Below are 27113 nucleotides of genomic sequence, written 5' to 3'. Positions count from 1 at the left end.
AATTCTCCAGACCCGATGGCTGTCAAATTATTTCTGGTTGCCCATTCTGCTCGCCCCGTTTATCGTTTTTTGATTGTTTCTTTTTCCCAAATTTTTTTGTTGTTTTTATTTTTTTCTTTTCCATTTTTTTTTTTGCTTTTCCGCTGGCGTTTTCCTCCCCGACTAATTATGCCTGACATTAATGTCACTCTGTATTAAATATAGCGCGCCCAGCACCGATTTCTCGAGGCCGACTTCTCCTGGTGCCTGCTCCATTTCATATTCGGGAGTAAGGGCCCCCGACTTATGGGGGGACCACAAGGATGGATCGGTGGTCTGGGGGGCAATCTTCTTCAGCAGCGTGTTGACAGCAAGTGACAGACACATTCATTAGGCGGAATGATTCATATTCGGATACTTGAGAGGGGGTATCGTGGAAGTGGGCGGGTGCGGAGGAAACCGATCTGACAAATGGCAGACTAATTTGAGGAGCATTAGACCAAGTGATTTAGGGCCTCGACTGGCGGTTAGACCCATCAGAGTCCCATCAATAATATGCCTGGATGGTGCTTAGCTGGGCATTACTTCGATTAGAGTAATTTATGATCTTTAATTGAATCAACAATGAATAAATCAGAAATAGCTGCTCATTATTGGGAAATTCTTTCCCATCCATATGTACGTATATTGTATCTGTTCTTTTCACACCTGACATTCAGGTATGATGTCAGCCATGAATATTTAATAAATACGCGCATGTCCCAATCCTTATCGACTTTTCACGAACCAATAAAAAATATATATGTGCATTAAATAAAATCCCACTCTTTTTGATTAATCGAATTTGGGTCTGGCACAATCCTTGGAATATATTTCGCTTATTGAGTGAAATGGCAGCCGGTCAAACCAATTATGGATTACGTCCTCAAGTCCATATGCGCGAATAATATTTTGAGAGTAAATATTGCCTGGGCGGGAATGTTCGGGGGTGGGTTTCTGCCGGATTTTGTATCTGTGTATCTGCAAGTATCTGTGTGTAGGTGAGTATCTGTGTCGCACATCATTTCGCATGCAAGCCGTGGGCGCAGCTTGGACACGATATGGGCGCGGCCAAGTAGCCGCCGGTTGCTTGGCCAAAAAGGGCGACAATGCGAAAAATTGTGCAATCGATTGGAGGGAGCCAGGCCGTAACCGGAAGGGTGGAGCACAAAAAATCTACCACATATGGGGGGGTCAGGAGAAAAGGCGACGACAGATTGGATCCTGGCCATATGTTAAATCAAAGAAGAAATCCGTAGTGGGTGTTAGAGTGCGTGTGTATATTCATCCTGATTGTTTTTTTTCCATAACAAGCCTGGGGTCACAATTTATAATAGACTCCCCAGCTCAGATACACACAAATACATACATACGAGAGTGTATGTATTTTGTATCAATGGCACAGGTGCCGGAGTTCACAAGCCAAGTCTTTGGAAATTCTGTGGAAATTCAGTGGAATTTCGGCCTGGGCATTCCCCAGATATTGTGCTGCTCCATCGACAATGCATTGTGCCACCACCATCTGCATACAGTAAATTATAGTGCACCATGAATGCGTAACCATAAAACCTGTCCCATTCCGTACTTAGAGACCGATTCAAATTCAAGTGTCATGCTATTTTCCGGCACACACTTGCACACCAAAATTTGTCGCAGGGTTGCCTCAAGTGGCCATCGGACCAAGACCACGTCCCAGACCCAGTTCCATTTCGATTCGAATCGAAAACCCAGCCCAAGTCGGACCAGACTGCCGGGCGACACTTTCTGTGGACGTCATGCCTGGCCCTCATCAAACTATTTGCTCATGTTACATCTTCTGCAGTTCGATCGGGCCAAGATCCATGCCCTAACATTGTCTTGCCTACCAAGTACAGTGGTTTGAGACCCACAAAGAAGAAGGCGAAAAGTTATTGTCAAGGTTTATTAATAAATAATATTCAAATCTTAATAAAATATAAAAGGTTATACCTTCTAATTCTAACATATATTGAAAATAATTAGTTACCTAGTTTGTTTCCTTAAATCTTACGAATATTATAATATACATAGAATTACTATTATAACTTTTATTTTAAAAAATAGAATTAACATAAGAAATTCAATAAAATTACATAACACTATTGTTTATGTTTAAACCTATCATTTAAACACAAAACTCGTATTCGTAAAATTCTTAAGACGAGTTTCCAGTTTTTTATAACAAACATATCTATTAATAGATACATCTCTAAAAAAAAAATTATAAAAAGGGCGAAAATTAAATTTGATTAAAAATCTTCTATTTAAATGTATAAAAATCGTTATATTTAAAGACTAAAACTAGATAAATAAAATTATAAATGTTTTAATTTCGTTAAAATCCAAAAATTTGTAGCTCTTAATCTAGAACATCAGGCTATGAACCACTGTAGATGGGTCGGGCTGTGGTCGCTTCTTTTATGGCCCAGGCTCGAGCTCCAGACGAGTTTGAATGATCTTGGGCCTGCTCCTCGCACTTAATTGTTGGTCATGCACTGACGCTGCATTTATTTATGGTTTTCTTAATGAGTCTCATATTTATTACAAAGCGGACTTGCAGACGAGCAGACGCGGAGACGGCACGGGCAGAGTCATCCACAGAACCCCAGATCCAGAGGTCCCTGGGCCCTGGGACCCTGGGTCAGGGGAAATACGTGTCACATTTCATTAACGGGCTGGCTTCCTTGCCCAATCGAAGGCAAGAGTTCGTAAAATATTGTATATTGTGTGTAATTTGAATATGCACTTCAAATTGCATGGAAATTATTTGTCGCGTTTGACTTAACACTTATTCCGGTCGGAAATGACCGTACTTGGCGGCGGTAATATCGGATTTGAATGGGTCATTCGGGTATATTTGTTTTGGGTCTCGCTTCGGATGCGGTCCTCAAAATCCAAAACCAAAAAGGAAGTGGGTGAGGCCCTTGGATCGGTTTTCCGACCGTTTGAAAAATTACGAATCGGCATGTAACCCAATTATAAACGGATGGCATAAAGTTTTCCAACACAATCCTCGACGCTTGAGCAAACAAACAGTCTCCCCTTGAGGCCTCTAATCTGTCATCTGGGCCGTATGCTGGGAGTCAATCCTTCCCACAATCAATTAACTGACTGCCACCGTCTCAGTCACCACAACCCCATCTTTCACCTTTAAACCCACCCATCCTCCTGGCCAAGGTGCCAGCTGAATTGCCTCTGGGCCAGAATTGATAACATTGTAACATTGAATTTTCTGCATATAAATGAATTAATTTTCCGACAACGCATCGGACTCGGTCTCCGGCTCTGACTCAGGCTTTATCCTACCGTGTCTGTGTCTGTGCTTGTGGTTGTCGTTGTCCTGTCTTCCGTATCAGCAGGCTGGCATCCCTTTCTGCAGGCTGCAGGCATTGTGTACTGGGCTAATTTCCATAAACCCCCCTTCTATATATCTCGAGAAAGAAGTCGCAACGCCATTGTTATGCTAAAGTTCCATCGGCGAGCCACATCGAAAGGGGTTGCAAGTTGCTGTTGCTTGCTGGGGCAGCAGACCGCCAGACCACCAGACCACCGGGCTCGACTGGGAATCCGCTAACAATTTTCGCTACTCAAAGGCCCTGGGGCTCGGATAAGCTCACCACCAAACCAAATTGTTGCACAAACGTATTTCCCCGAATACCGACCAAAGCCGTAGAGGCACACAATAGGAAAAAAGAGCAACCCGTGTAAGCACCTTAAATGTAGGCCCTATATTGTAGGGGCTGTAGCGCCCCTAGGAACCTGCGATCTAACATATGTATGTCTTTAACAAAATAAAATAAAATGTACTCAATTGAAATACTTGCAAAAAAAATACACACAGAAAAAAATTAAATTAAAAAAAAAATATCTTATTTTCTACCCAATAAACTTTGTATCTTTATAAACTTTTCATTAACTTTTTAGTTTTAAATATTACCAAACTAATATATATCAGTTTGATTATAATTTATTAAGTAAGATATTGATAAGTACAGCCCTTGTAGTTTGAAAGATCTAAGAACTTCCAAGTTTCTAGTAAATAAAAATTAAGTATCATATTAAAATTTCCCTCAGTGTGGGAAGATCGGGCAGCAAGTACGATTTCTCTCATTCTCACAGGAGCCTAATCGTGCGTGAGTAAAAGCAAGGACCTCCATTCCCGAGGATCGTCCTTCGGCTGAGCTGCTTAGGCCATTGTGCAGTGTGCCTGCAATTGCCTGTGAAATTGCATTGAATGCGAATTGCATTAGTCCCGAGTAGCAAAACAGTAGCAATATTGCAACATGAACAGCAACCAGAAGAGATAGACGCCCCGGCAGTCCTGTCAATCAAAATAGATCGCCCTGGGTTCGGGGTAGGGTAAGGGGTAAGGTGTTCGCTGTCAGATTTTCTCCAAAAAAGAATCGCTATAAATTTTATACGCTTCTCGAAACTTTATTTTATGGCTGTGCCAACAAAGGCCAAAACGAAAACGAGCAGTGAGTGAAAAGGAGGAAAATAGTGGAACTACCGGCGGATTGGAACGCCGTTAATTTACGAGATATACTCCCCATGGTTCTTCGGTTCTATCTGGTCCAATTTATGTATACAAACCGGGCAGCGTGTGCAGAGATCGTGCAGCAGATCCGGGACTTCCATTTGTCTGAATTTGAAATAAAACACACTGTATCCAGTACTGTGCTGGTGGAGAGGGGCTGGAAAGAGCCCAGAGGCGTGACACGGGGAGCAAACATATTGTATAACATTTTTTTAATTAATACTTTACTTTACTTAATAGATAACCTTACAAAAAACGATTACTTATTGCGAATATTATTTTCTATTTCTATAAACTTTTACAAAATAAGACAAAATTGTGCAGAAAATTTAGCCAACATAGAGCATTATTTTTCTATTTAAGCTTAGAAAACGAATTCCGAAAATATGTTCAACATTTTCCAACAAATTAAAATATATATAAATATAAATTCTATTTATACTTTATATATTTGAAATATTATTAAGAATATTTCAAAACTATTAATTTTTCTCCCATAAACCCACATCCATGTGCTGTGTCAGCTGAGAAAGTCGCGTGGAATAACGCCAAGCACTCCGCAGCTCCCGCTTTGGGGCATCCACAGATGCCAGCGACATGCCACAAATGGACTGTGACCTCCCCTTGAGTCTCACCGCACTGTAATCCAACCGATCCATCCATCCCCTGATAAATACTGACAGGAGACGACCCCAAACTCCCCGGCTGAAGTCTGAGGCGACCCGGACATGTGTCAAATCAGCGCGTTAAATGTTTGTGGAGCATTTAAGAAATATTTTCATGTAATTTGGTAAACTAATTGTTGCTCCTTCCCCCGCAATGTTTTGACAATAAGGCATTTGTAGCTTTTCAGCGCTGAGTTGGGGTCCGGGACTCGATTTTGATTGACTTGGACTGACAGACAGTCAGCGAGTTTCAGTTCCAGATTCTGAGTTGCCGCGTGCAACTTTGGGGCTTTCCGGTTTTCGTTTGCCATGTTGCATTATGTTAGACATCGGCATCGACATGTAATTGATATATTGGCTGCAGGCGCTTCTCCACCGATCCAGCGATCCACCGACCCACTCTCCATTTCCCATCCCGGTTTCCGACACCGATCCCTAGACTCCCCCTCCTAACAGATGTTTTGCATGCTAATGTTTGTTTACTTTGTAATGTTTTTAAACTAATGCTGATGCTTCGGTCTGGGATTGTCGGAGTTTGCATCTCAGCCGATCCGCTGTGGCTTCCATTTGTTCACTCAAGGGGGAGTGCTTAATTGGTTGGATACTGAATATTGGATAGCCATTAATGGAGGGGATATGAGGGGAAAGGTGTAGGTTTCAATTAATGGATAATGTTTCACATGGCAAAACTAAGTGGTCTAACTAAAATGCCTAATAAATTTATTATATACTACTCAACTGTTTGCGGGTTGATAAAACAGATGGAACCGATACCGGCAGGTAAAATAATTAATCAATTATATTTTCTTTACAAATAAGAGTAAGTGTGTGGTTTTATTTTGCAAGCACTCATTCTGAATTGATATACATAATTAATTAATTTCTTCAGAAAATATTTAAATAAAACTACCATCCAATTGACAGCCAAGTTTACTGACAAGATGCAGCTTCCACACGCCCTAGGGGCATATGTAACCCGCTCAGTCGCTCAGTCGCTGCAATCACTCAAAAATTCTATAGAAAATGCATTAAATCTCAAGAACGGTTTGTATACAACAAATTTGTTTGCTAGTAATTAACAAATTTAGGGGAAACAATATCATTAATCCTCAACAATATAAAATCAGAGTTTATTTCCAACAATAATACAAACATTTAACGCCCTAACCATTCCGAAACTCCGTTGTCGTAGGGCTTCCTCCGTCCACCCATCCACCCATTCCGGAGGATGTATATCAAAACTGTAATAAGTGCTGAGTGCCGGGAGGGGGCGGTGTAGGTGGGAGGATGGCGGGAATCCGGTTGGGCACATGCCCCCAAATGGGAAACGGACCGATTGTGTTTTTTTCTGGGAAAAAACTGTCGACGCAACGTCTACGGTGCAGCAGCAAGTCCATAAAAAGCAGGCGAGCGCATAATGGCAATGCAATGGTAATGCCCATTAAAAAAGGTGCAGAACGCTGTTGATGTTTATGGCCACATCATTCAAATATATTGCCCCAAATCGGTGCTAACTATAGTTCCAATTGCCGTGCATGCGCCAGCCGATGGAGACATTTGTGGTGTCTCTATGGGAGTTTTAAGATCTTCCACACATATTTTCATCATTATATTATAGAAATGGTAATATATAGTTAATATAAATAGTTCCCATATTTATTAAGAAAAGTTATTAAGAAAAGATTACTTGAACTATGAATTTTTGTATTATAATATGAATTATATAAAATGGTTCATAATGAAGCTAATAAAATAACTTTAGGAAACAATTCCATTGTTCTGAAAAATTCCACTTCTCTTTTAAAATATTTATTTATTTATCTATAATACCAGATACTTAATAAAAATTTACCTTTCTTGTTTTCATAATTTTTAAAAAATTAAGATTGCATTGGATTTTGAGGATTGGTCTCGAAAACCTTAGCTTGGAACTTTAGCTAAAAATCAACATCACAAAAAAATGTCTTAAAATATCTACCTCTTATAAGACCTCAAAAATACAATCTACTTGGCAAAGCCTGCTTTTGTAGAAAGTGCCCTTGACATTTGCCTTTTACCTTTCTCCGTTCCCTGGCTTTGAGCGTTTCCTGTTTATTTAACTGATTTCTTTCCTCTGTGCGGCGGTGCCATGTCTTTTTGGCCACCTTTCCCACAAAGTTTTCTCATAGGGAGAGCGATCTACGGACAAAATGGCTGCCGTGGCCGCTCTGGTAACCATTATTGGAGGAAAAAAAAGGGGAAACGTTGTACTGAGCCACCCCGGAAAGCCCAGACTAGACAAATATTGGGTTTTTCAATTAGCACCCCGAAAAGTTGTCTCTCCCTTGTGGCAAATGCTCTGGGAAAACTTACCCTCAGTGGAAGTTGGCTTCAAAATACGGGCAATTCGCCCTCTCTTTTTCTTTGGGCGAGTGCCCTCTCTTTCTTGCACTCGCCATATACGACGAACGGCGGACGGCGGACGGGAGGGAGTGTTTGTCTAAAGGATCAGGCCTCTGTTTGCTTATGGCCGCGTTAATTGCCCATAGTGGCGAGCGTTTAAAGCCGCCACAAATCCCCACAGAAAACGAAAACGACGAGATGTCGCCCCTCGGCCTGCCGCCACGTGCCCCGTCCTGCCTGCCACAAATTTCACCTTCCGACTTTGGTGGCATAAACGTTTCGAGTTGCCTCGCTTGTGTGCGGAAAAGATAAAGCGAACTGATCTGGACTCCTTGTTGTTTGCTTGCAGCTTGTCGCTTGTTTTTCATGTTGTCAAGTTAATTATAAATTAAATATTGATTCTGTGCGTGCAACGTGTTGTGGCAGGCACTCAGGTCTGCAGGACACGCCAGCTGTTTTGTTGTTTCATTTTCCAATTTGCAATTTTTCCATTTTTACTTTACATTTCCCTTGTGCATTTTTTTATGAACTGCTCTTTCGAGTGGACAGACGAGCGGGCGGCATGCGGCATAAAATTGATTGGTCACGTATGATTTATTAATATTTTCTTTTCATTACGCATACGCAGCGTTGACAGCAGCTGTTTTAATTGGTTTAAAATTTCCAATGCAACTCAATTGGGCCCGGCCATTTAGCCTGCAGTGGTCTGAGGTTTAATGGGCCACAGTTGTTCGTCAGTTCGATTTGCATACGGAAAGACACTTGTCTGCAGTAGCAAGTCATGTCTCCTGGACGGGCCGAATGGGTTTTAATGTCCACTTGGGTGCCATCCATCATGACGGAATTGATTTCTGCGTTTTTCCCCCTTTTAATTGCAGGCCCATTGCTCTCATATCGCCAGATATTAATAGTGAGTTCTAAGGGGATTTTATAGTATATATAGTAGTATAGCATCATATAGTATATCTTTAGAAAGTAATAGAAAATAATATATATTAAATTGTAATGGTTGATGTTTTAAAAGATTGTATTGTATTTAAGCTTTTGTTCGAGCTTCGCTTAGAAGAATTAATTAGATCATTGAGTTTAAAAGTTATAGAGTTAAACAAGAGTTTAAAAAGTCAAATTTAAGTATTTTTAGTAGTTTAATCAAAAAGAAATTAAGCTGGATTAGTAAGTTAGGACTTTAAACAATAAGAGTATAAGAGTGAAGTATGTTTACAATAATAATTGTTAGGATATATGTGTATAGGATATAGATGGTTTAAGAAAATAAATGATTTTATTATCTGTATGTACATAACATAATGTAAGTAATAAAAAACATTATCATCATCATAAATCATAATTTTTTAGACTTGATTTTGCAAAAAAATTTATGGAAAAAAATAGTCTAATTTTTATATCATAGAAATTAATGTTCCATAATGGAAAAAATTATAATTATTATTATTATTATAATATTATATTGTGTACTAGCAAATTGTTTTAAAATTTTTATTGAATATTGGAAGTAAATTAACTTTAGAATGTTATATATTTTTGTTTTGCTAATATTCAGAATTTCTACGCCTTGAAGAATTTTACATCTGAACCCACTAAGTCTAATATGTATATAATATTTAAACTTTTAAGTTTTACGGCGGCTTTGGCAAACCAACTTACCGAGAAGCGACGGCAAACCGCAAAGATACAGTGCATTGTCCACTCACACTCAAAGAGCACACACGCTCTTGGCCACTCACACAGGCACAGGTATTTGTATCTATGTGGGCCGACAGGTAAAACCAACCAAGATGGACAGGTCGGTTTAGGGAGCGGGAGGAGTGCGGTCTTGTTGCCAGTAATTTATGTGCGGGCTGTGGTGGCGGCCATCGATGGTGCGGATGTGGATGTGGATGTGGTTGTGGAGGAGAGGCGAAAAGGCCACATCGTTGACCAACTGGCCAAAACAAGTCCAGAGGTGGCTGTCAAGGGGAGGCAGGAGGAAGAAGGGGTGTTGGGTGGATGTGGCAGCCGCAGAAGGAGACGATCTGGAGGGAACCACTGACTGGGCACCGAGAGGCAGACTGCGCGGCCCGAACGAGTTGAATTGTTCAATTGCCAATTGTTGTAGTTGCTCTTACCCCTCAGATACTGTATCTCAACCTCCTGCGGCGGCGGCGGCAGCGGCAGAGCAGCGACAGTGACGGTGGCGGTGACTGAGCTGCGACAGCGGCGGCGACGTCGACTGTATTTTTATTTGAATTCTCTAAGCGAGAGATGCTCTCCCCTGGTCGGGCTCTCTCGCTTTGGCCGGAGTATCTGTGAGATACATTTGTATCTGGTGCGCAAGTAACGCTGGTGGGCGTGGTCTAGCTGGCACGAAATTTGGCCAAAATACTTTTTGTCGCTCAATTTGAATTTTTGCCCCTGCCATTGTTGTTGGCGCTGCTGTAGCGGCACGCCCCAGTTAGATACATAAATATTTATAAACTTTAGATACTTTTCGCTAAGGTTTTGCAGCCAAGGTGTGAACTAAAGAGGGAGACGGAGATAGAGACAGCGAGCGGCAAAGGTGCAAAATACGGTAGGGGGCAGTGGCAGGGACTGCGGCAGGAGCAGGAGCAGGGGCAGTGGCAGTGGCAGATTATGAAAAAATTTTGCTAAACGACGGAAGCCACAAAGCAACAAAAACAACAGACAATGGCAATAAAAACGATAGAAATGCAAAATGCGAATTTCGAAAATGGCCGAACCGTGGAAATTTCTCTGCAGCCGAGATGAGATGTAGATGAAATTTTTATTTGATTCTCGCCTTTTATTTATTTGCTTAGCGATTTCTGATTTTTTACAAGCCACAACAACCTGGTCAGTTTTTTCTTCGGTCTTCGGTCTCTGGTCTTCATACTTCGGTTTTCACTCTTCACTCGCTTCAGTCGCTACGGCGCCCCCTCGGGTTTCAGCTTCTGGGCCTCGAATTGATCTATTTTGCATAATTTTGCTAATTTTCATTGTTTATTTTTGCAATCGATTTGCCTGCACACCGCCCATCCGCCATCCATCCATCCACCGGGCGGCATTTATTGGCTTTGTGTTTGTGTCAATAATCGTTTTTGTTGGCCTTTTTTTTCATCTGATTTTGTGATTCGCTCTTCTATTTATTTTTTCCAGCGATTGTGCTAATTTATTTTATTGCACTGCACACGAGTTTTGTAATTGCTTTGATTTTTGATTTTGCCTTTGCTTGTGCTTTGTCTAAAAAATGTTTTTTTTCCTTTGGAAATTTTAATTGAGAAAATATTATGCTTTGGATTATGCGATTTATTTGTTATTAAACGGAAGTCATGAAATTGAAAATTGTAATTTCGATTGTAATTTACCAATTTTGTATTATTGTTTTCGCACTGTCCGTCTGTCCATCTGTCCATCTGTCCGCTTGTCCGTCTGTATCTATTGTTGTTATTTATTTGAAATGTATCCGGCGGATAAATTGTGCACAAAACCAGCACATGCTCGGCATGCAATGCATTGTGATATTTTTTAATGATGCCTGAAACATTTCAATTTCAATTTCAATTTTCATTTACATTCGGATTTGATAGCAAATTTTTGTTTGTTATTGAATGATTTGTTCTAAAACTTTATGATGCATAGATTTGTGTAATATTTCAATTAAATAGTCAATGGAATCATACGGATAAATACATATGCGTGGGCAGCATGTTTGCTCTCAGGTTAATTAACTTTTATGAAATGAAAATGTTTGGATAGATGGATTTACATTTTTTAGTGACTCTATTTTGCTGCTAATTTGATATGAAAATATGTGGTTAAAAGTGCCACTAAAATAGACTTCATGTCCAAGAAAATTAAATTTACTTTCGGTCTTAAAACTTTGTATTGTCTGTTAATCATAAATAATTTTAAAATACTAAGGCCCTTTTTATGAACTTATGATATGTGAGCCTCTGAGACTTCACACATGGCACTGTATCATCCTTTATTGAAGTCCTCGTTGCTGCAAAAATAAACATCATAAATCGATTATTGATTGGTCGATGCGAGGTCTCCTTTCTGTTTTCGAATGCATTTCAAAAGGCCAACTGCGGATTGCTCAAATTGAAATCCAAGGGAGCAAAACTAATTAAATGGAAGCACTTTAGTGGCCACTGAGGCAGGGGAAATGGAGGATTTAGACGGCATCGAGGCAGATAGTCGCCATTTCGAATGCCAATCGAAAAGGCGACAAAACGCAGCCAAGAGTGAATGGCTGGAAAAGTGGGATGCCAGGACGAGGACGGGAGGAAGGACGCGGTGCGGCGCGGCGCGGGCACCCCAGTGGCAACAAAAACCAAAACTCGAAATTCGAATTCGGGCATAAGTGACAATTCAATAAGCCATGACGTGCCCAAATGTTTATTTAGCATATAGCGACGGGCGAATGAGCGACGCTCGACTGCGAAGGAAACTCGGGAAAAAGGGATGGAGTCGGGCGGACCGTAGAGGGAAAGGACTAGGGCCAAGGGACACGGATCCGGGGAAGTCGCCACGGGAAGGAGACATTGCTGCTGCGGAAGTGGGAGAAGGGGCATGGCCTGGGATATTGGGAGAGTGCTCTACGTCTGCCTTTAAACGGTGGTATATTTCAGGCAGACAATTTACTCGTCCCATCACCATCATCATCATCAAAAGAAACACTGGACAAAATATATTTAACTAAATAGATACATGTATATACACATATAACTATTATATATGTAAGAAAATCATAAAATTTATTATTAAAATATTAATGTCTATGCGTATTACAGATTCTTTTAAAATAAATGGGTACTATGAAGGTTTGACAAAGCTTCGAATATTATTAATTTCTTATAATAATGTTTTAAAAATCCAATGAATTCTTAATATAGAAAATAGATTCTACAATCTATAGAATTTAAAGAAATTATATCAATAATCAATTAACTTAATAATATTACGAAAACTTATGTATTTTTGGCCTAATTCAAATTTTTCAAACTGTCAAACTCTTTAGTTTCTAGAAAGTTTAACAACAAAAATTCAATCTAATTTTTAAACAATCATTTAAACAATTGTTCATCAAAGTAGTGTCCATCCAAGTACATTTTTCTTCCATATAATAAAAGTTTTTTCTCAGTGCCGCTGACTCGGTTGCCCAGCACTTTCATAAAATGTTGGTGCTGCCGCTGATGGTGATGCTGCTGTGGTTGCTGAGGCTGTTCAAGAGAGATGAAATGTTTATTTAGGACAAATTGTCTTGGCTTGGCTTGGATGAGTGTAGGCAGCAGGAAATTGCTCATTGCAGGGCGGTCGAGGGTTATGTGTCTGCATACCTTGTTAAAACTGCGGCCAAACCGCAAAATGGCTTACCAATTAATATGAATCGCCCGCACAATAATCACTTTCATGGGCGTTACTCGTCAAATTGACTGCAAAATCTTTCAAACTTTTGACATGTGCTTGCCTTGAGGTAGCTGGGGGCTTCTCTTCAGTATTTTCCACATACTCCAGTTCCCCTCCCTTTAGATCAGCCTTGAGTGCATCTTTCCGCTACGTCGCTTTTTATCGCAGCAGCTACGGTTTTTTTTTTTCTTTCGAGCCACATACCTTGTTTTCTTAGCCGCGCGCCATTGAAGACACGTTTCCCAGCTGCTCGACTAATTTTGGTTAATCTGTCATTGTGTTTTCGTTGCTTATCAGCTGCTTAATTAATGGCCGAGCTGCCAATGGGAGAGCGAGTATCTGACAGATACTTTTCTAATAAACTCTTGAGCAGATACTTGTGGGTGCAGATAGGCATCAAGCTCAAGTGGTTGACATTTGAGTAACATAAGTAATGAAAAAGTAATATGATTTGAAAAGGCTTATAGATTTTTAAGAAAGATATAGAAGCTCCATTAAAATATCTCATGGCTTGACAGAATAATCCTTAATTTAACACGACTTTGGGCCTTCTTGCAACCCTTTAAACCAGAAAGCCACGCCCAGTTGATCCAAACACCACCTTGTAGCAACTTGTTTCTTTTTTTTTTTAATATTTGTCAACGTCTTCGCCGTGGTAGACTTTTCTCGTTCTTCCCAACCGTTGCAGTTGTTTTCCCAGTGTAAATATTTAAATATTTTCAAGACAAACACCGGCGTGTTGTCTCTGAAAATATGTTGATAAAATATTTGCTCAGCAAACTGGTTAAAAATTACAACAATTCACGTCTCGTGTCGCAGTCGCCGTAGCCGACTTGGGGTCTGCCGCTGACTTTGGCATTTGTTTTATTAATTTTCTCAACACTTTTCCTGCTAGGCGTGGAAAAACAAGGAACAGGCCATAAGCTCGTACAAGAAATCGCCAGTTTTAATTTTTGTTCTCCAATTTTTGTTTTTTTGTGAATTGAATCCATTTTGCATCTGGTGGTGGAGTGGTGGTGGGCTTTATGCATAAATATGCAGTGGCGGTTCTGTGTTTGTTATTGTTGCAATTATTGTGGTCGATTCCCGGCGATGTTGTAGTTGTTGTGTTGTTATAATTTCCAGAGAAAGCGCAGACAGCGCGGCACCAAGTGTTTCACATCCCATAAGCCAAAAAAACACAACAAAAAAAAAAATGGAAAAAGGCAAGTCGAAGAATAGAATCGAATATGGAACAATGTGGAAATATATTTTGGGTGGGCTCTAGTCGAGTTGAAATTTGGCACTTTGCTATTTAAGAGGTCAAAGTCAAAAGGCGGTCCTGGCAGGCGGTCCACTCTTTTTCCTGTTTTCCGGGCCAAATGAATCAAATTGCGGCTGAAATTTCACATAACACATTCCAATAGCCTCGGCTGACATTAATTGTGGCGCAAACGATCGATTAGCAACATTTTAAAATTCATTAATGAATTGCTTCTCAAACACACACCACGTACACCACGCACCCAACAACTATGTACATAAATAAGCAATCCTCAAATGCGCCCCCAGCTCCACGAATAGATATATTTATATGGGATCTGGGAGGGAGCAGGTCTACCGAGGCAGCTAGGCACACTGCCTGCCAAAAGAAGTTTGCCCAGGAGAACCAACAAAAAAATTGGATATTAGTTCTAACATATCAAGGAAGTTTTATTTTTTTTATTAAATTTTATACTTATAAGTAAAACAATTTTTTTTTTACGCACTTACATGTAAATATTATTTTTAATTTGAACTTTATCATATTAATTTAAAAATAATAAGCCGCAAACAATTTTAAGATTCTATATTAAAAATTTACAAAGATTCTTAAGATGTTAAGATAAGGAAATAAATATATATAATACTTTACTTATCATACCAACTAAATAGTTGGCTTCAAAAATTAAAAACCATAACAAACAATAGTTCGAGCTTTAAGCTCATGGACTCTAGTATCGATGGAGAAAATTCATAGAAAAACAGTAAGCCATGAAATTTTTGCTTAGAACCTAAAACCTTGTCAGCTATCAGTTGTGAAATAGAAAGCCTGAAGATGTCAAAAAACCTACTGAAATTGGAAATGTTCATCAACGAACCGATGGGGCAGAAGGATGTGACAGAGTTGCCGGGAATTGAGGACAAAGTGGGCCTCAAGCTGGCGGAGGCGGGATTCGACAAGGCCAGCACGGTCTTGGGCATGTTCCTTCTGATGAAGAAGAACCGGGACTGCTTCGAGGACTGGCTAAGTGATATCTCACAAGCGACTCCTCAGCAGTGCCACGATTGCTACGACTGCCTGAGCCAATGGTGCTGCACTTTCAATATAAAGTAGTTTTATTTAAAAATGTATGTTATATTTTTAAAATAATTTTATTGATTGCTTAAAAATATTTTTAATGTATCAAAATAATGTTACAATAAAGAGCATATTGTCCGCAAACTGTTGGGGAGCACTATTTAACTTTTACTTCCTCACACACTAACACACCCACGCCCTTACCCTGCCCCATAATAAATCGAGGAGAAAACTGTCTGAAAAATGACGAGCTGACGATTTGTTCAGTATTTTGATATCCACAGATCCCCGATCCCAAGGCAGGGGCGTCCTCTGGAGGGGGTGGCCTTTCAAAGCTTTCGCCTCCTCCCTACCATCTTGGCACCTTCTCTCTGACAGCATTCTAAAAAACTTATTATGCACAAATAAATACCAGAAAGTACAACAATATTCCCCATCGCAGATAAAAATGAAGAAAAAATGTGGTTGAGGCTACCAATTCTTTTTTTCTCAGTTGATTTATACGAGGAACGGAAATCGTAGACTTTTCGACGCGCAGCATGAGTGCAACAGCAACAGCAGCGTCAGACGCAGATACAGATACATCTGCTGGCGTATCTTCTGGGGCAGTGGCAGTGGCAGTGGCAAGGGGCAAGGAGCAGAGGGCACGGGCAGATATCCCGCTGAATGAAATTGGGCAAAGCGCATGAAATATGTTTGCAAACAAATTAATAACAATCGATCTGAATCGGAATCTGAATCTGAATCCGAATCTGCCCGAATGCTAGACAGAGCTGCCCACCACAGAATCTGCCAAATGATCAATGATCGTACCGCTTAGGCTTCTGTTTTTATAATTTGGGTTACACAAACAAGGCAAAATATGTCTATATGGGATATCGTAGGTACACACGTACATACATATGGGTATATCCGATTTGGAATTTGCAACACAAAACTTGGATAGGTGGTTTTTGGCATTTTCGCGATCCACTCCAGGGCCACTCCTGGAAATCTTGTTTGTTTATCGTCTACAATATAGCATTTACCATTGGGCCAGACCGGCCTGGCCAGACATCCGAACGCCAAAAAGCTGTCGTAACCATAAATTAGCACCTCCTTGGGACTCCACCATATGGTTTCCATGTAAACTGCATTCTGCGTCCGAAAGATTTATCTTCCAATTCATTTCTAAATGAGTTGCTTTGGCCAAGTTTATCGCTGGCCCTCTTCCACTTGCATTTATTATTCCAATATATTTACAAATGGTCGGCTGGAATGGCTTCCGTAAACAATTAGCCGCAAATATGCCCTTGACGATGATCGATTTGGAACAGGAATGGAAGTGTTACAAAGTTTTAATGGGGGTGTATCATTCAGTTTTCAAATCGAGATTTAGGGGGCTAAGGGGAGGTTTTAAACCTAAGTGAATATTAGAAAATTTTATTTATCCAACTGATTTCTTAGAAATCTAATTTTAATAGTTTTATTTTAAGTTTAATCTTGAAAGTAACACCATTTATCTTTGTTTTCTTTAAATTTCCAAGAACTTTGTTTAAATTTAAAATAAAATACTTATATTTTTCCAAATTTGTATTTAAAATTTTTAAATTTTATAAGACCTCTATAAAACTATATTGCTGACTCGAGGTGATTCTGGTCTGGCAACCAATTGCTCGAACTGCCATATGTGAGGGATTACGGATTAGACGGAGTCTGGACCCGGACCCGGACCGGGACCAGGTTGTGGTCGCAGCATGAGCTGGCGCTAGGTAGCCCAGTTCGGGTGTCTGTTTTATAGCCGGAGATCTCCGTTGTTCGGCACATTTACCACCTCCGTGGGCGATAAATCTGCAGTGCGCCTGTGGCGCAATGAACTCGCCTCGCCCTCCGGCAACTCCCACTCCAAGTCCGACCACTCTGGCCACCAGTTCCACCCACTCTTCCCGCACTGTTACTCCTTGCTGGCAGTCGCTGGGTTTTGTTTGGTTTACTGGCGACGATAAACACCTTGGCGCCAGCGGAAAATAGCAAGAGGATTTACCCGCTCCAGCTGCTCCTGGAATCCATTTGACAATGTTCCATGGTTCCACTTGAGAATGGGCTCATTAAGCCTTTCAGCTGGTCAAGTGGACTAGGTGATCCATGGCCGAATATTCAGTACACCTATTGCACAATTCGAAAGCTATCGCGGTTTCATTCAGTGAAGATCAAGTGGAGTTGTTTTATATTTATCAGTTTCTTAAAATATTTTTTTATAAGTTTTTAATAAAATTATCTTAAGTTCTCATACAAAATACTGTGTGAAATGAAAAAATAAATTATCATAAAATTGAAAGAAAGAATAATAATATTAGAAGCTGTTGCCTTACTAGTAAAAATAAATAATTGTTTTCAATTATCTGAAATTATTTGGTAGATGTTTCCTTTACAAAAAACTGATTCCTAAAATTCCAACAATTTCGTATATCCATTTTCATAGTTAAACAAAATAAAGAGTTTTTTCCAAGTAAATTAGTTACCCAAAAATAATCAGATTTCTTTTTGGGAAAACAAATAAATTGAGCATCACTGATCCTGTCCAGCGTCCGGAGAATCACTTGGCTTCGGTGACGACGCTCTGGCGGCTGTCGTGGGGTGCGGGCTTCCGTCGAAAGCTCTTGAAATTACACACGATATCGGGCGGTAATTATGCATGCATTTATGTTATTGTTAATTGTTTAAACAATACACCTCTTCCAGTTCGATTGTTCAACGTGCACTGCACTGGCCTCTGTGCGGGGTATATTTTATTTTATTTTTTTTTCGGCGATTGGAGGTGGAGGATGGCGAGGGGTTTCGACGTCGAACATAGATGGATCAGTTACGAAACGGAATTGGAAATTTCAACCCAATCGTCCGGCGATTCGTTGAATGGTTTCTGTTCATTCATGCATTTGGAGAAGGGCGTAGGTGTAGGTATCATCATCCATGGGGGAGCGTGTGGGGGAACGAGTGTGAATGATTCCCGACGACTGGGCATTCGATTCATGGAAAATAGTCCATCGACGGGCAGAATAAAATGTGTATGTGTTTGCCTTGCATTTTTCCCAATTATATAACCTCATTGCAGTCACTTATGGTATTCGGCCTCCTCCATGTTTTCACTCCGCATATCCAAAAAAAAAAAACATAATTACAGGCATTTCCAGCAAAACCCATTGGAAAGCTTTTGCAATTGATTTATGGCCACTTCCCTGGAAATTGTCGACAAAATGTCTGGCCAGGCAGCAGATTGAATCATATCGGGAGAATATATGTATGTATGTATATCTTTTGGGCGTTGGGCGATGGGGGTATTTTTTTCCCTCGGGCCTCTAAGGAATGCCAACGAGTTGTTGGGAAGAAGTCGTTTCCGTGATTTACACGCCAACGAAATTAGAAAATAAACAATGGATTTTAGTATTTCTGGCTGGGACGCGTGATGCGGATTTTGGTCCGGATTTGATGCAGAATTTGATTATTTAACTTTCGGCCTAAGACGATGTCGGCCCGGCACTTTGATACTACTGCTGAATGTGCGCAAAAAAACGAGGGGGCTAGAGGTATGGGCGGGGGCTGATAATAAACTATTCGCAATTCTCGTTATTTCACATTTTATTTATTTTCTTATGTCGCGTCAACTGGTTGGCAACTTCGGCGGCAGCATCAAATGGCCCAAAAAATCAGGCGAACCAATAAAAAAAATGTAATAAAGAAAAGATGAACATTTGAAGCCTGAAGCCTGACTGACGCATAAACATTGCCCCCAATCGCCTTGATTCTGAATCTGAATCCGAATCCGAATATGTTGGCTCCTGCTGATGACGATGTATTTCAAGTGACATCAAAGTCGAAAAAAAGATACGTTTGATAAGGCAAATAAACCAAACATCAGCTTAGATAATCAATTTAGTTGGCCGATAGCTCCATTGAAGAAGGGCGAAAGTACCAGGCCTGTTGCCTTAGCCATTTTGTGGCAGGAAAATGATTAATCATTAATGATAATTGATAAATAATTAAAACTTTTTCCCCTTTTGTAAAAAAAATTAAAAGCAGATTTTGCAGATTTAAAAAATAAAAATTGTTGCTTGTATTATAAAATATATTATAGTTTTAAGTCCCTATTAATAACAGTTAACTGGCTTATAAATATAAATATTGTTAGTATCATCTCATACATTGTAATCCTGAAAAAGTCCTTTAGATGCTCTCCCCATTCGACCCTTAATTTTATTGGCATCTCTGCTGAAAACTCCAGATCATACATATACAGATCGGAAATCGCATATAATCGCTCATTGAGCGCCATCTGCTGGCGTCGCCGATCACCACTGACGGATCCATCTATTCCGCCCATCAGGGATCGCAGATCAAAGCGTTTCAAGCGCAACAGTCAATCAAAATTTCCCCCTCAGTTCTAGTTGTTGTTGTTGATATTGTTGCATGTTGCAGAATCTGTGGTGCAACCTAGACGGCCAATAAATTCTGCACTCCTCACTCCCTCAAACGTCGACGCCTGGCGCTGGCTGCATAATTCTTTTTTTGTTTTGTTTTGATTTTTTTTTGCTATTTTGTATTTTTCGTTTTTGCATAAATCGATCATAAATTTAATTTGAAAATTGCTGCCAAAGGCCAGCCAGCAGGCAACTCCAAAGTCATTTCTGCGTATTTATAACTCAATAAAACTTCAAAAGTGTTCGAAAACATACGCTCTCAAAGTTTGTTTAATGCCATAAAAATGCAGTTGCCTTGCTTTGTGCTGCTTTTGTAGTTGTTATTGTGTATTAGCAGACATTGGCCGAGCACTAAAACCCGGCTATGGCTTTATATGGCCCATAGGGTGAAGCTGGCGGACAAAAAGGGAAGCGGAAGTTTACTCTACTCAAGAGACTTGCAGCGTAAAAGGAGCTTCTACAAGTACAAAATTAAATGGCCCAGCCGGAGTGAAAACAATCAATCTGAAGTTGATCGAAAAGATTGGAGTCGGATTTCCCAGAAACGAAATTATAAAGTCGTTAAAAATTTGAACCTTCTTTCCGGGTCACTATAAAATAAAATTCTACAAATTTTGACAATATATTACAAAAAATGTCGTATCAAGAAGAAGTATTGGGTATCATGCAGTCAGAAAATTAATATACAGGCCTTAAATTGTGTGTCTCCAGAATAAAACCTTTAATAAATTAATGATTGCGATAAGAGGGGAAAAAACAGTAGAAGTACCGGGTATCTCGTATGTATTCAAGAACGTAATATGCCTCTCTCTTGAACTTAGCCTTTTCGACCTTAAACTTTCCAATATTTTATGTCATAATATCTTTTATTTTACATAAATTTTGTAATTCTTAAGCAACAAATTTTAAGCGATATGTTCCTTATGTGAACGCTCTCTGAGCTTTTCCATTTAATGACAAATTTTCGTGGCTGCATTTTCCCACAAAAATGTATAAATGTCATGGCATAATGTATGGTAATGGTAACATCCCATGGGTTTATAAATTTACTTTAGAGCCATTGTCTATTATGGCCTGGTTAATTGCAACGACAGCTGCCAAAACAACGGCAAACCGTGAAAGAACAACAACAATCCGCGTCGTAGTTGTTGTCACCGTGGCTGAGCGTTGTCCGTTGAATTTATTGTTATAACGGAGCAATGATAACAGGTCATCAACACAACTGGCCAGGTAAATAAATATGGGTGGGATGGGGTGGCGGGGTCAACGGAGAAGGCCGGAAAGGGGGGATAAGGGGCTAGTGGTAGCAGGGAAACGGGCGAAAAATAAGCAGCTTTAATTACAAAGGATCTCCCGGGGGCCAAGTCATAGTCATAGATACAGCGTATCCAGCAGATACAATCCTTGCCCAACTGTTTGGCAGCTGGCCGGCTAATACTTGCATTTAATTAGGCTTGCAATAATATTTATGTAAATCGGGCGCTGGTTGCACAATCTATATCTATGTATATGTTATATGGGCACAGGACAGCTGTCAATATTTGTGAGCCGTGTGCCCCTCCCCCGTCTACCCCTGCTCTCGATTTGATTATTGTCCTGGCCGGGTTTTTGTCCCAGAGTGCTGATGGTGTGTGTTTGTGTGTGTGTGGGCGCGTCCTTATCGCTAAGCAAACACTGCAACATTTTGTCGCCATTGCATTTGTTTTTCTTGTCCTCCGCTTGTGGAACTCTGAATATTCTGGACTCTGGATACGAATTTGGAATTTTGAATTTCTGGATTCTGGATTCTGGTTTTTAAATTCCGGAGTCCGGACCACCCGCGCCATCAACAGAGGCTTCACTCCAAGCAAACATGGAAACCCCTCGTCGGCGTCCGCCATCCGCCATCCGTCTTTGTTGTTTTCGCATTTAATTTTGTTGCTTTTGACACCGAATGGAGTCGGGATGGCCTGGCATATTTGCTGTCAACACAACGGCAGCCGGAATTTTTGGTGCCAAATGTGCTGAATTTGCATTCCAAAAACACGTCCAAAAGATATGTACTTTGGGACACTGGGCAGCCTCTCTAACGTTTTCTGTTTATGTAAGGCTTAGATTCTAAGCTAATCAGGTGATGGTAGACTTTGAAATTAATAGTATTAAATACGATTTGAATTTTTCACTGTTTTATACTAAAGTGATTAATGATTAGAAATTTAATTATTATATTTTAGGATTTTTTTCGATATTGGTTTTTATTTCTTATGGTCATATAACATCTGATTTTAAAAGAATTAAGAAACTATGGTTCTTAACAAGTATGGATCCAATATATTTTGATTTCTTTAGGATTGTGTATGGCATACTTAAAACTTTCTTAAATAAAAAATTGGAAATTACTATTCTTTAATACTTAATAATCTTAAAATTATAATAATAAATAGGTAAGAAGTATACTAGTATAAATATGGAATGTATCAGGAATGTTAAAAAAAAATAAAGGTTAAAATAAAAACTTTTAAATAGTTCAAAAGTATTAAATAACCACAAGAAATTTAACATTGAAAAACAATACAAGAAATTAAACTATTTTTCACGTATTTTACGTATAAATGAACATCTTTAATGTCTTTATTGATAATCCCATTTTGAATATATCATTAAAACCTATCCTTGAAAGGCTTAAGACAAGACTGAAATTAAAAAATTCTGCTTTTTACAGTTTTATATTCGACAGCATTTCTGACTGATCTATAAGACTAACACTTTAAGTATTTCTTTAACTATTAAGCTATTCAAACTATCTAAATTGTATAGAAGGAACCGGCTTAAAATAAATATGTGTTGTCCAGTGTAGCTGATCAATCCAAGTTTACTTTCAGGCCTACAGACTTTGGCACACTTTTCGCTGGTACTTGAGCGCCATTCACATGCCACCCAGATAGGTACTTCTTTGTTGTGACTATGGCCAGCTCATACATATATTTCAAGTCGTGTCCGCCATTGAAAACAACATCTGCTGTAAGTCCGCCCCTGCCCCGAAACACCTGAGCTGGGACTGAGGCACTGGATACCCAGAAATACGTACTCCCCGTCGAGGTGCAAGAGCGATCTCAATGCCGCGGTGGCGCCAAGCCGAGCTCACTAAGCTCAAGTGACAATGGCGTCTGACAGACTTCACAAAAGCCCCAAGACAAGACCATGACAAGCTCCTCATCTCCATCTCCGACTCTATTTTCAACCTCAATCGTCACACAAATCAGCAGCAGCCCCGGCAGCCGAATTTTCGGCAATTAATCAACGCCGATTCCTCCATCGATCGGGTTTCGATTTTCGTTTTTTGGTTGGTTGGGTAACTGATTCGATTGCGGGCTAATAAGCTTCCAGTACTTGGTATAGATATATTTTTTGGCACTCATTATTGATGTTGCGCAGGTTGAATTTGGCTACCAGTTTGGCCGTTTTACTTTCTACCAATTTGCTGCAATTGTTTGGCAATTAGGAGCAGGCCAAAAAGACTGCAACTTTAGTTTGCTTAACTAAAGATTTATAATTTGTTGACCATTGTTCGTTGGTAGTCTCAGGGAAAGCTGGCGTTTTCTTTAAAAAACAGGTGTTACAAAAAATTAAAACTTTTTTATTATTTATGTCTTGCGACTAAGCCATTTTAGGGTTTTTATAATGGAGTTTACCCCTTTCAAAGTAACCTCATTTGGTGAAGCTCCTCCGTCTGATTTTATCTTTAGACAGAGAACGACAGTCATTGATTCTGATGAATATCAGTTTATCTTCAAGATTCAAAATCTCTGTTACCACCTGATCGTCCAATTGCAAATGATATGATACTGTTACCAGGAAAGCCATCTCGCAGAGGCTATTCCTCGCATGACTCATTCGATCAGAGCTCGAAATGGAAACGGCTTGAATAATTATTTATCTAGGAATTTGGCGTGTGCGCTATCCAGTTTCTGGGGAAAAAATCTGTTTTGCCAAAGCCCCAATATGGCCATATGGTATGGCAAGTTTGCTTCGGGCCAGGCTAATGCACTGGAAATCGAAATGAAAATCGAATTCGAAATGGAAATGGGAAGAAATGAAATAAAAGACAGAATTTGAGATATTTTAACATACTTTTTTCAATACACTTTTTTGTTCGGTTCATATTGGTTGTGTTGTAGGCTAGTTTTTTGCATTTTTTTGTTTCGATAGTTATATTTAGAGTTATGATTTAGTTGTATAATTTATTATTGCTTACGTAGGCTAGGCTAGAGTACTAAGCGATAAATCCGTGTTCAATAGTGTTTTAGTTATTGACAAAATGCGCTAATCATTAATTTTAATTTTATATTCTGTGTAGCAAAATCTCTCATCACAAATTGCATAGCAGACAATTGGGACTAAGCCTAAAGTTGATAACAATTACGGACTACAATTACCAGATACAGTTAATACAATACAATAATAATAATAATAATAATAATACAATTAGGCTGAGTTCCTTAACAACTAAACTCTTTCGCTTCGTATACCATTCGGGAGGGGGCGTGGAAAACAATCGTAAAACGAGATAGAATCAAAAACAGGACTGCACAAGTTCGGTTTGAGATAAAAGAGATGCAAGATGCGTATTCTAAAGATTCTTCCGTGCTGCGGTTCGTTCTTGGCCATATATTTACAGGAATATACAAGAGAGCCCAGCTTTGATTGGCGGGATTGGCGATGCTGCATGGTGCATGGCGGTGTGCCACTTAAACCCCGTACTTGATTCCATACTCCTGGTAGTGGCCCACGTGCGGCCGGTAGTGACTCAGGTTGCTCAGCTGGCCCAGTTGCCCCAGGTTCCCGCTCAGCGCCGCATGGTGATGGTGGTGGTGGTGGTGGCTGCTGATAACCGCCGCCGCTGCCGCCGCCGAGGCCGCGGCCACGCTGGCGGGGGCAGGGGGACTGGCGCTCTGGAGGCTGCCGGTTGGACTGCCCGTGTCCAGTTGGCAGGACTGGTTCTGCTCGAAGATCATGTCCCGGAAGCCCAGGGCCGAGGTGGGACTGCTGGTCAGCACCGAGCTGCCAGCTCCTCCGCCGCCTCCGCCCCCGTTGTTGTTCAAAATAGTTCCATTGTTGTTGTTGCCCGGATGCGTAGGCGTGCCCTGCTGCCCATTGTTGGGTATGGGCTCCGAGGGCGGTGTTTCCGGGGTGTACCATCCGCCGTGCGCTGGTCCGTGGGGCGTTGAGATCGTGGTGGGCGAGTGTCCCGACGACTGAATGCCACCCGCTCCGGCTCCGCCACCACCACCTCCGTGGCTACCGGGGGTCAGGGGGTGGGCAACGTGCGCCACATGGCGCTGCAGCTGCTGGGCATGGTGGGCGGCGGCCGCATGATGGGCATGATGCATCTGACTGCTGGCCACGCTGGCCAAGTTGTCGTCATTCAAGTGGTAGGGATAGGCGCTGTGGTGGATCCGCGGGTTGTAAACGTTCATCAGCGAGTCGACCGTGAAGCCGGCGTGCTCCACTCCCCCACCGGCGGCCAGGTGGTTCATCTGGGCCAGGCTGTCGTGGCAGGAGTTGAGCATGGCGGCGTGCGACACGTCCTTGCCACTCAGGCACCCCAGATCCATCAGCGGCTCCTTCTTAAAGTGTGCCGCGTGGGCGGCCATGTGCTTGGCCTCCAGAATTCCGTTGGTCATCAGCTTGAGGGGCTTCATCTCGGCCAGCTTCTCGTTCATCATGGCCTGCCGCTTAATGGCCTCCTCCTTCTCTCGCATCACGTCCTTCTTCTTAAAGCGACGGCGCCGCCGCAGGAACGAGCCGTTGTCGAACATGTTGTAGGAGTCCGGGTCGAGGGTCCAGTAGGAGCCCTTGCCGGGCTTCTTGTCGTCGCGGGCCACCTTCACGAAGCACTCGTTCAGGCTGAGGTTGTGCCGGATGGAGTTCTGCCACCCTTGCTTGTTGTCCCGGTAGTAGGGGAACCGCTCCATGATGTACTGGTAGATCCCGTTGAGCGTCACCTTCTTGTCCGCCGCGTTTTGGATGGCCATGGCGATGAGGGCTATGTAGGAGTACGGCGGCTTGACGATCTCCTTGTTCTGGTGGGGGGCGCCGAGACCGTAGGCACTGGCCGAGTACGGGTAGCGGGAGTACTGGTCGTATGCGTAATGTGCCGCCGCTGCTGCGGAGGCCGAACTGGCCGCCGCCACTGCCGAGGCGGATCCGTAGCCGGCGGCCGTCTGGGCGTAGTGGCGGGTGAAGGAGTTCTGGTCGCTGAAGAGCGTGTGCATGGCGGCGAATCCGGCGGATTTCTGGAACGCTTCGAAATTCCACTGATGCCGCCGGCAGGCTTCTTACTTGATTCGGGCCTTGATTTTATTTCTGCTTTGGTTCAATCACAACACCTCGCTTCTTATTATTTCCTCTGATAATATTTGCTTTTGAAGTACAACTATATCTGTACATATGTATCTGCACTTGTGTCGATGCACCTATATATGTACGTGTATGTGTTTTTGTAGCTTTCTTTTTGGTTTTTTTTGTTTAGAGCAAAAATCACACCGCAGAGCGAGCGGAGAACGCAGAACCGTTCGGTATAGTAACACGTCGGATACTGAATCTGTGTAACTGAAATAACACACAGCTCGGATCGAAGCGACGCACACGGCGGCCGAGGCAGCAGCGCCCGCTGAGGCAGCGACGCTGGCAGCGCCAACACCCGCACCAAAATGTATCTGTATCTGTGTGTGCGTGTATCTGTATCTGAACGTGCAGCTGTGACGGTGCAGATGCGGTGGCCAACCAACGATGGCTGCCACTCGCAGTCAGTAAGTGAAGAACCCCGCACACACGGCCACAGATACACCACCTCACAGATACAGATACACACATACAGGCGTGGAAAGTATCTTCGGGAGGGAGAGAGAGCAGAGAAACCCACAGCACCGGACGCCATTCATGATTTTTTCTCTTGCTCTCCCGCCTTCTGCTGGGAAACTCTGCACTGTGCAAATAGTTGCCCCGTTGTCCTTTCGTTCGTCCTCCAACCTCCATCCTTCATCCTCCACCTTCCATCACCTCCCCCCCTTCAACCTGTGTGTTTTTGTTGTTAAAACTAATGCTTAAAATGCGGCCTAGGCAGTCGGCTCTCTCGCTCCAACCCGCCGCACCAGGCGCTGGCGGGACAGAGACGGCGCACGGCACACACATACATAGTTGGGGCACCTGGGAAAGCTAACAGTACAAGTGGGTGGTTGTGCGGTGGGTGGCTCTGTGGCTTGATGGTTCGCCGCTCTGGTGGCTTCTCCGGCAGGCTGCAAGCTTTCATCCATCTTACTTTTGTGTTG

At 41.5% G+C, this 27113-nt stretch overlaps 1 protein-coding gene across 1 annotated transcript; it reads right to left on the bottom strand.

Annotated features, from left to right (window-relative positions):
- Positions 1-23900: 23900 nt before the first annotated feature.
- Positions 23901-26418, bottom strand: LOC6506200 (fork head domain-containing protein crocodile). Its single transcript, XM_001958319.4, has one exon. The coding sequence runs from the start codon at positions 26055-26057 to the stop codon at positions 24531-24533; it is 1527 nt and encodes a 508-aa protein (XP_001958355.1). The 5' UTR covers positions 26058-26418; the 3' UTR covers positions 23901-24530.
- Positions 26419-27113: the final 695 nt, after the last annotated feature.

Source organism: Drosophila ananassae, chromosome 2R (assembly GCF_017639315.1).
Source record: "Drosophila ananassae strain 14024-0371.13 chromosome 2R, ASM1763931v2, whole genome shotgun sequence".
Lineage (NCBI taxonomy): Eukaryota > Metazoa > Arthropoda > Insecta > Diptera > Drosophilidae > Drosophila > Drosophila ananassae.
Note: the sequence above shows the minus strand (reverse complement) of the source record. Positions and strands in the feature narration are given on the sequence as shown.

Coding starts and splice junctions, on each gene's coding strand:
- LOC6506200 (XM_001958319.4), bottom strand. CDS start 26,057: ATGCACACGCTCTTCAGCGACCAGAACTCCTTCACCCGCCACTACGCC.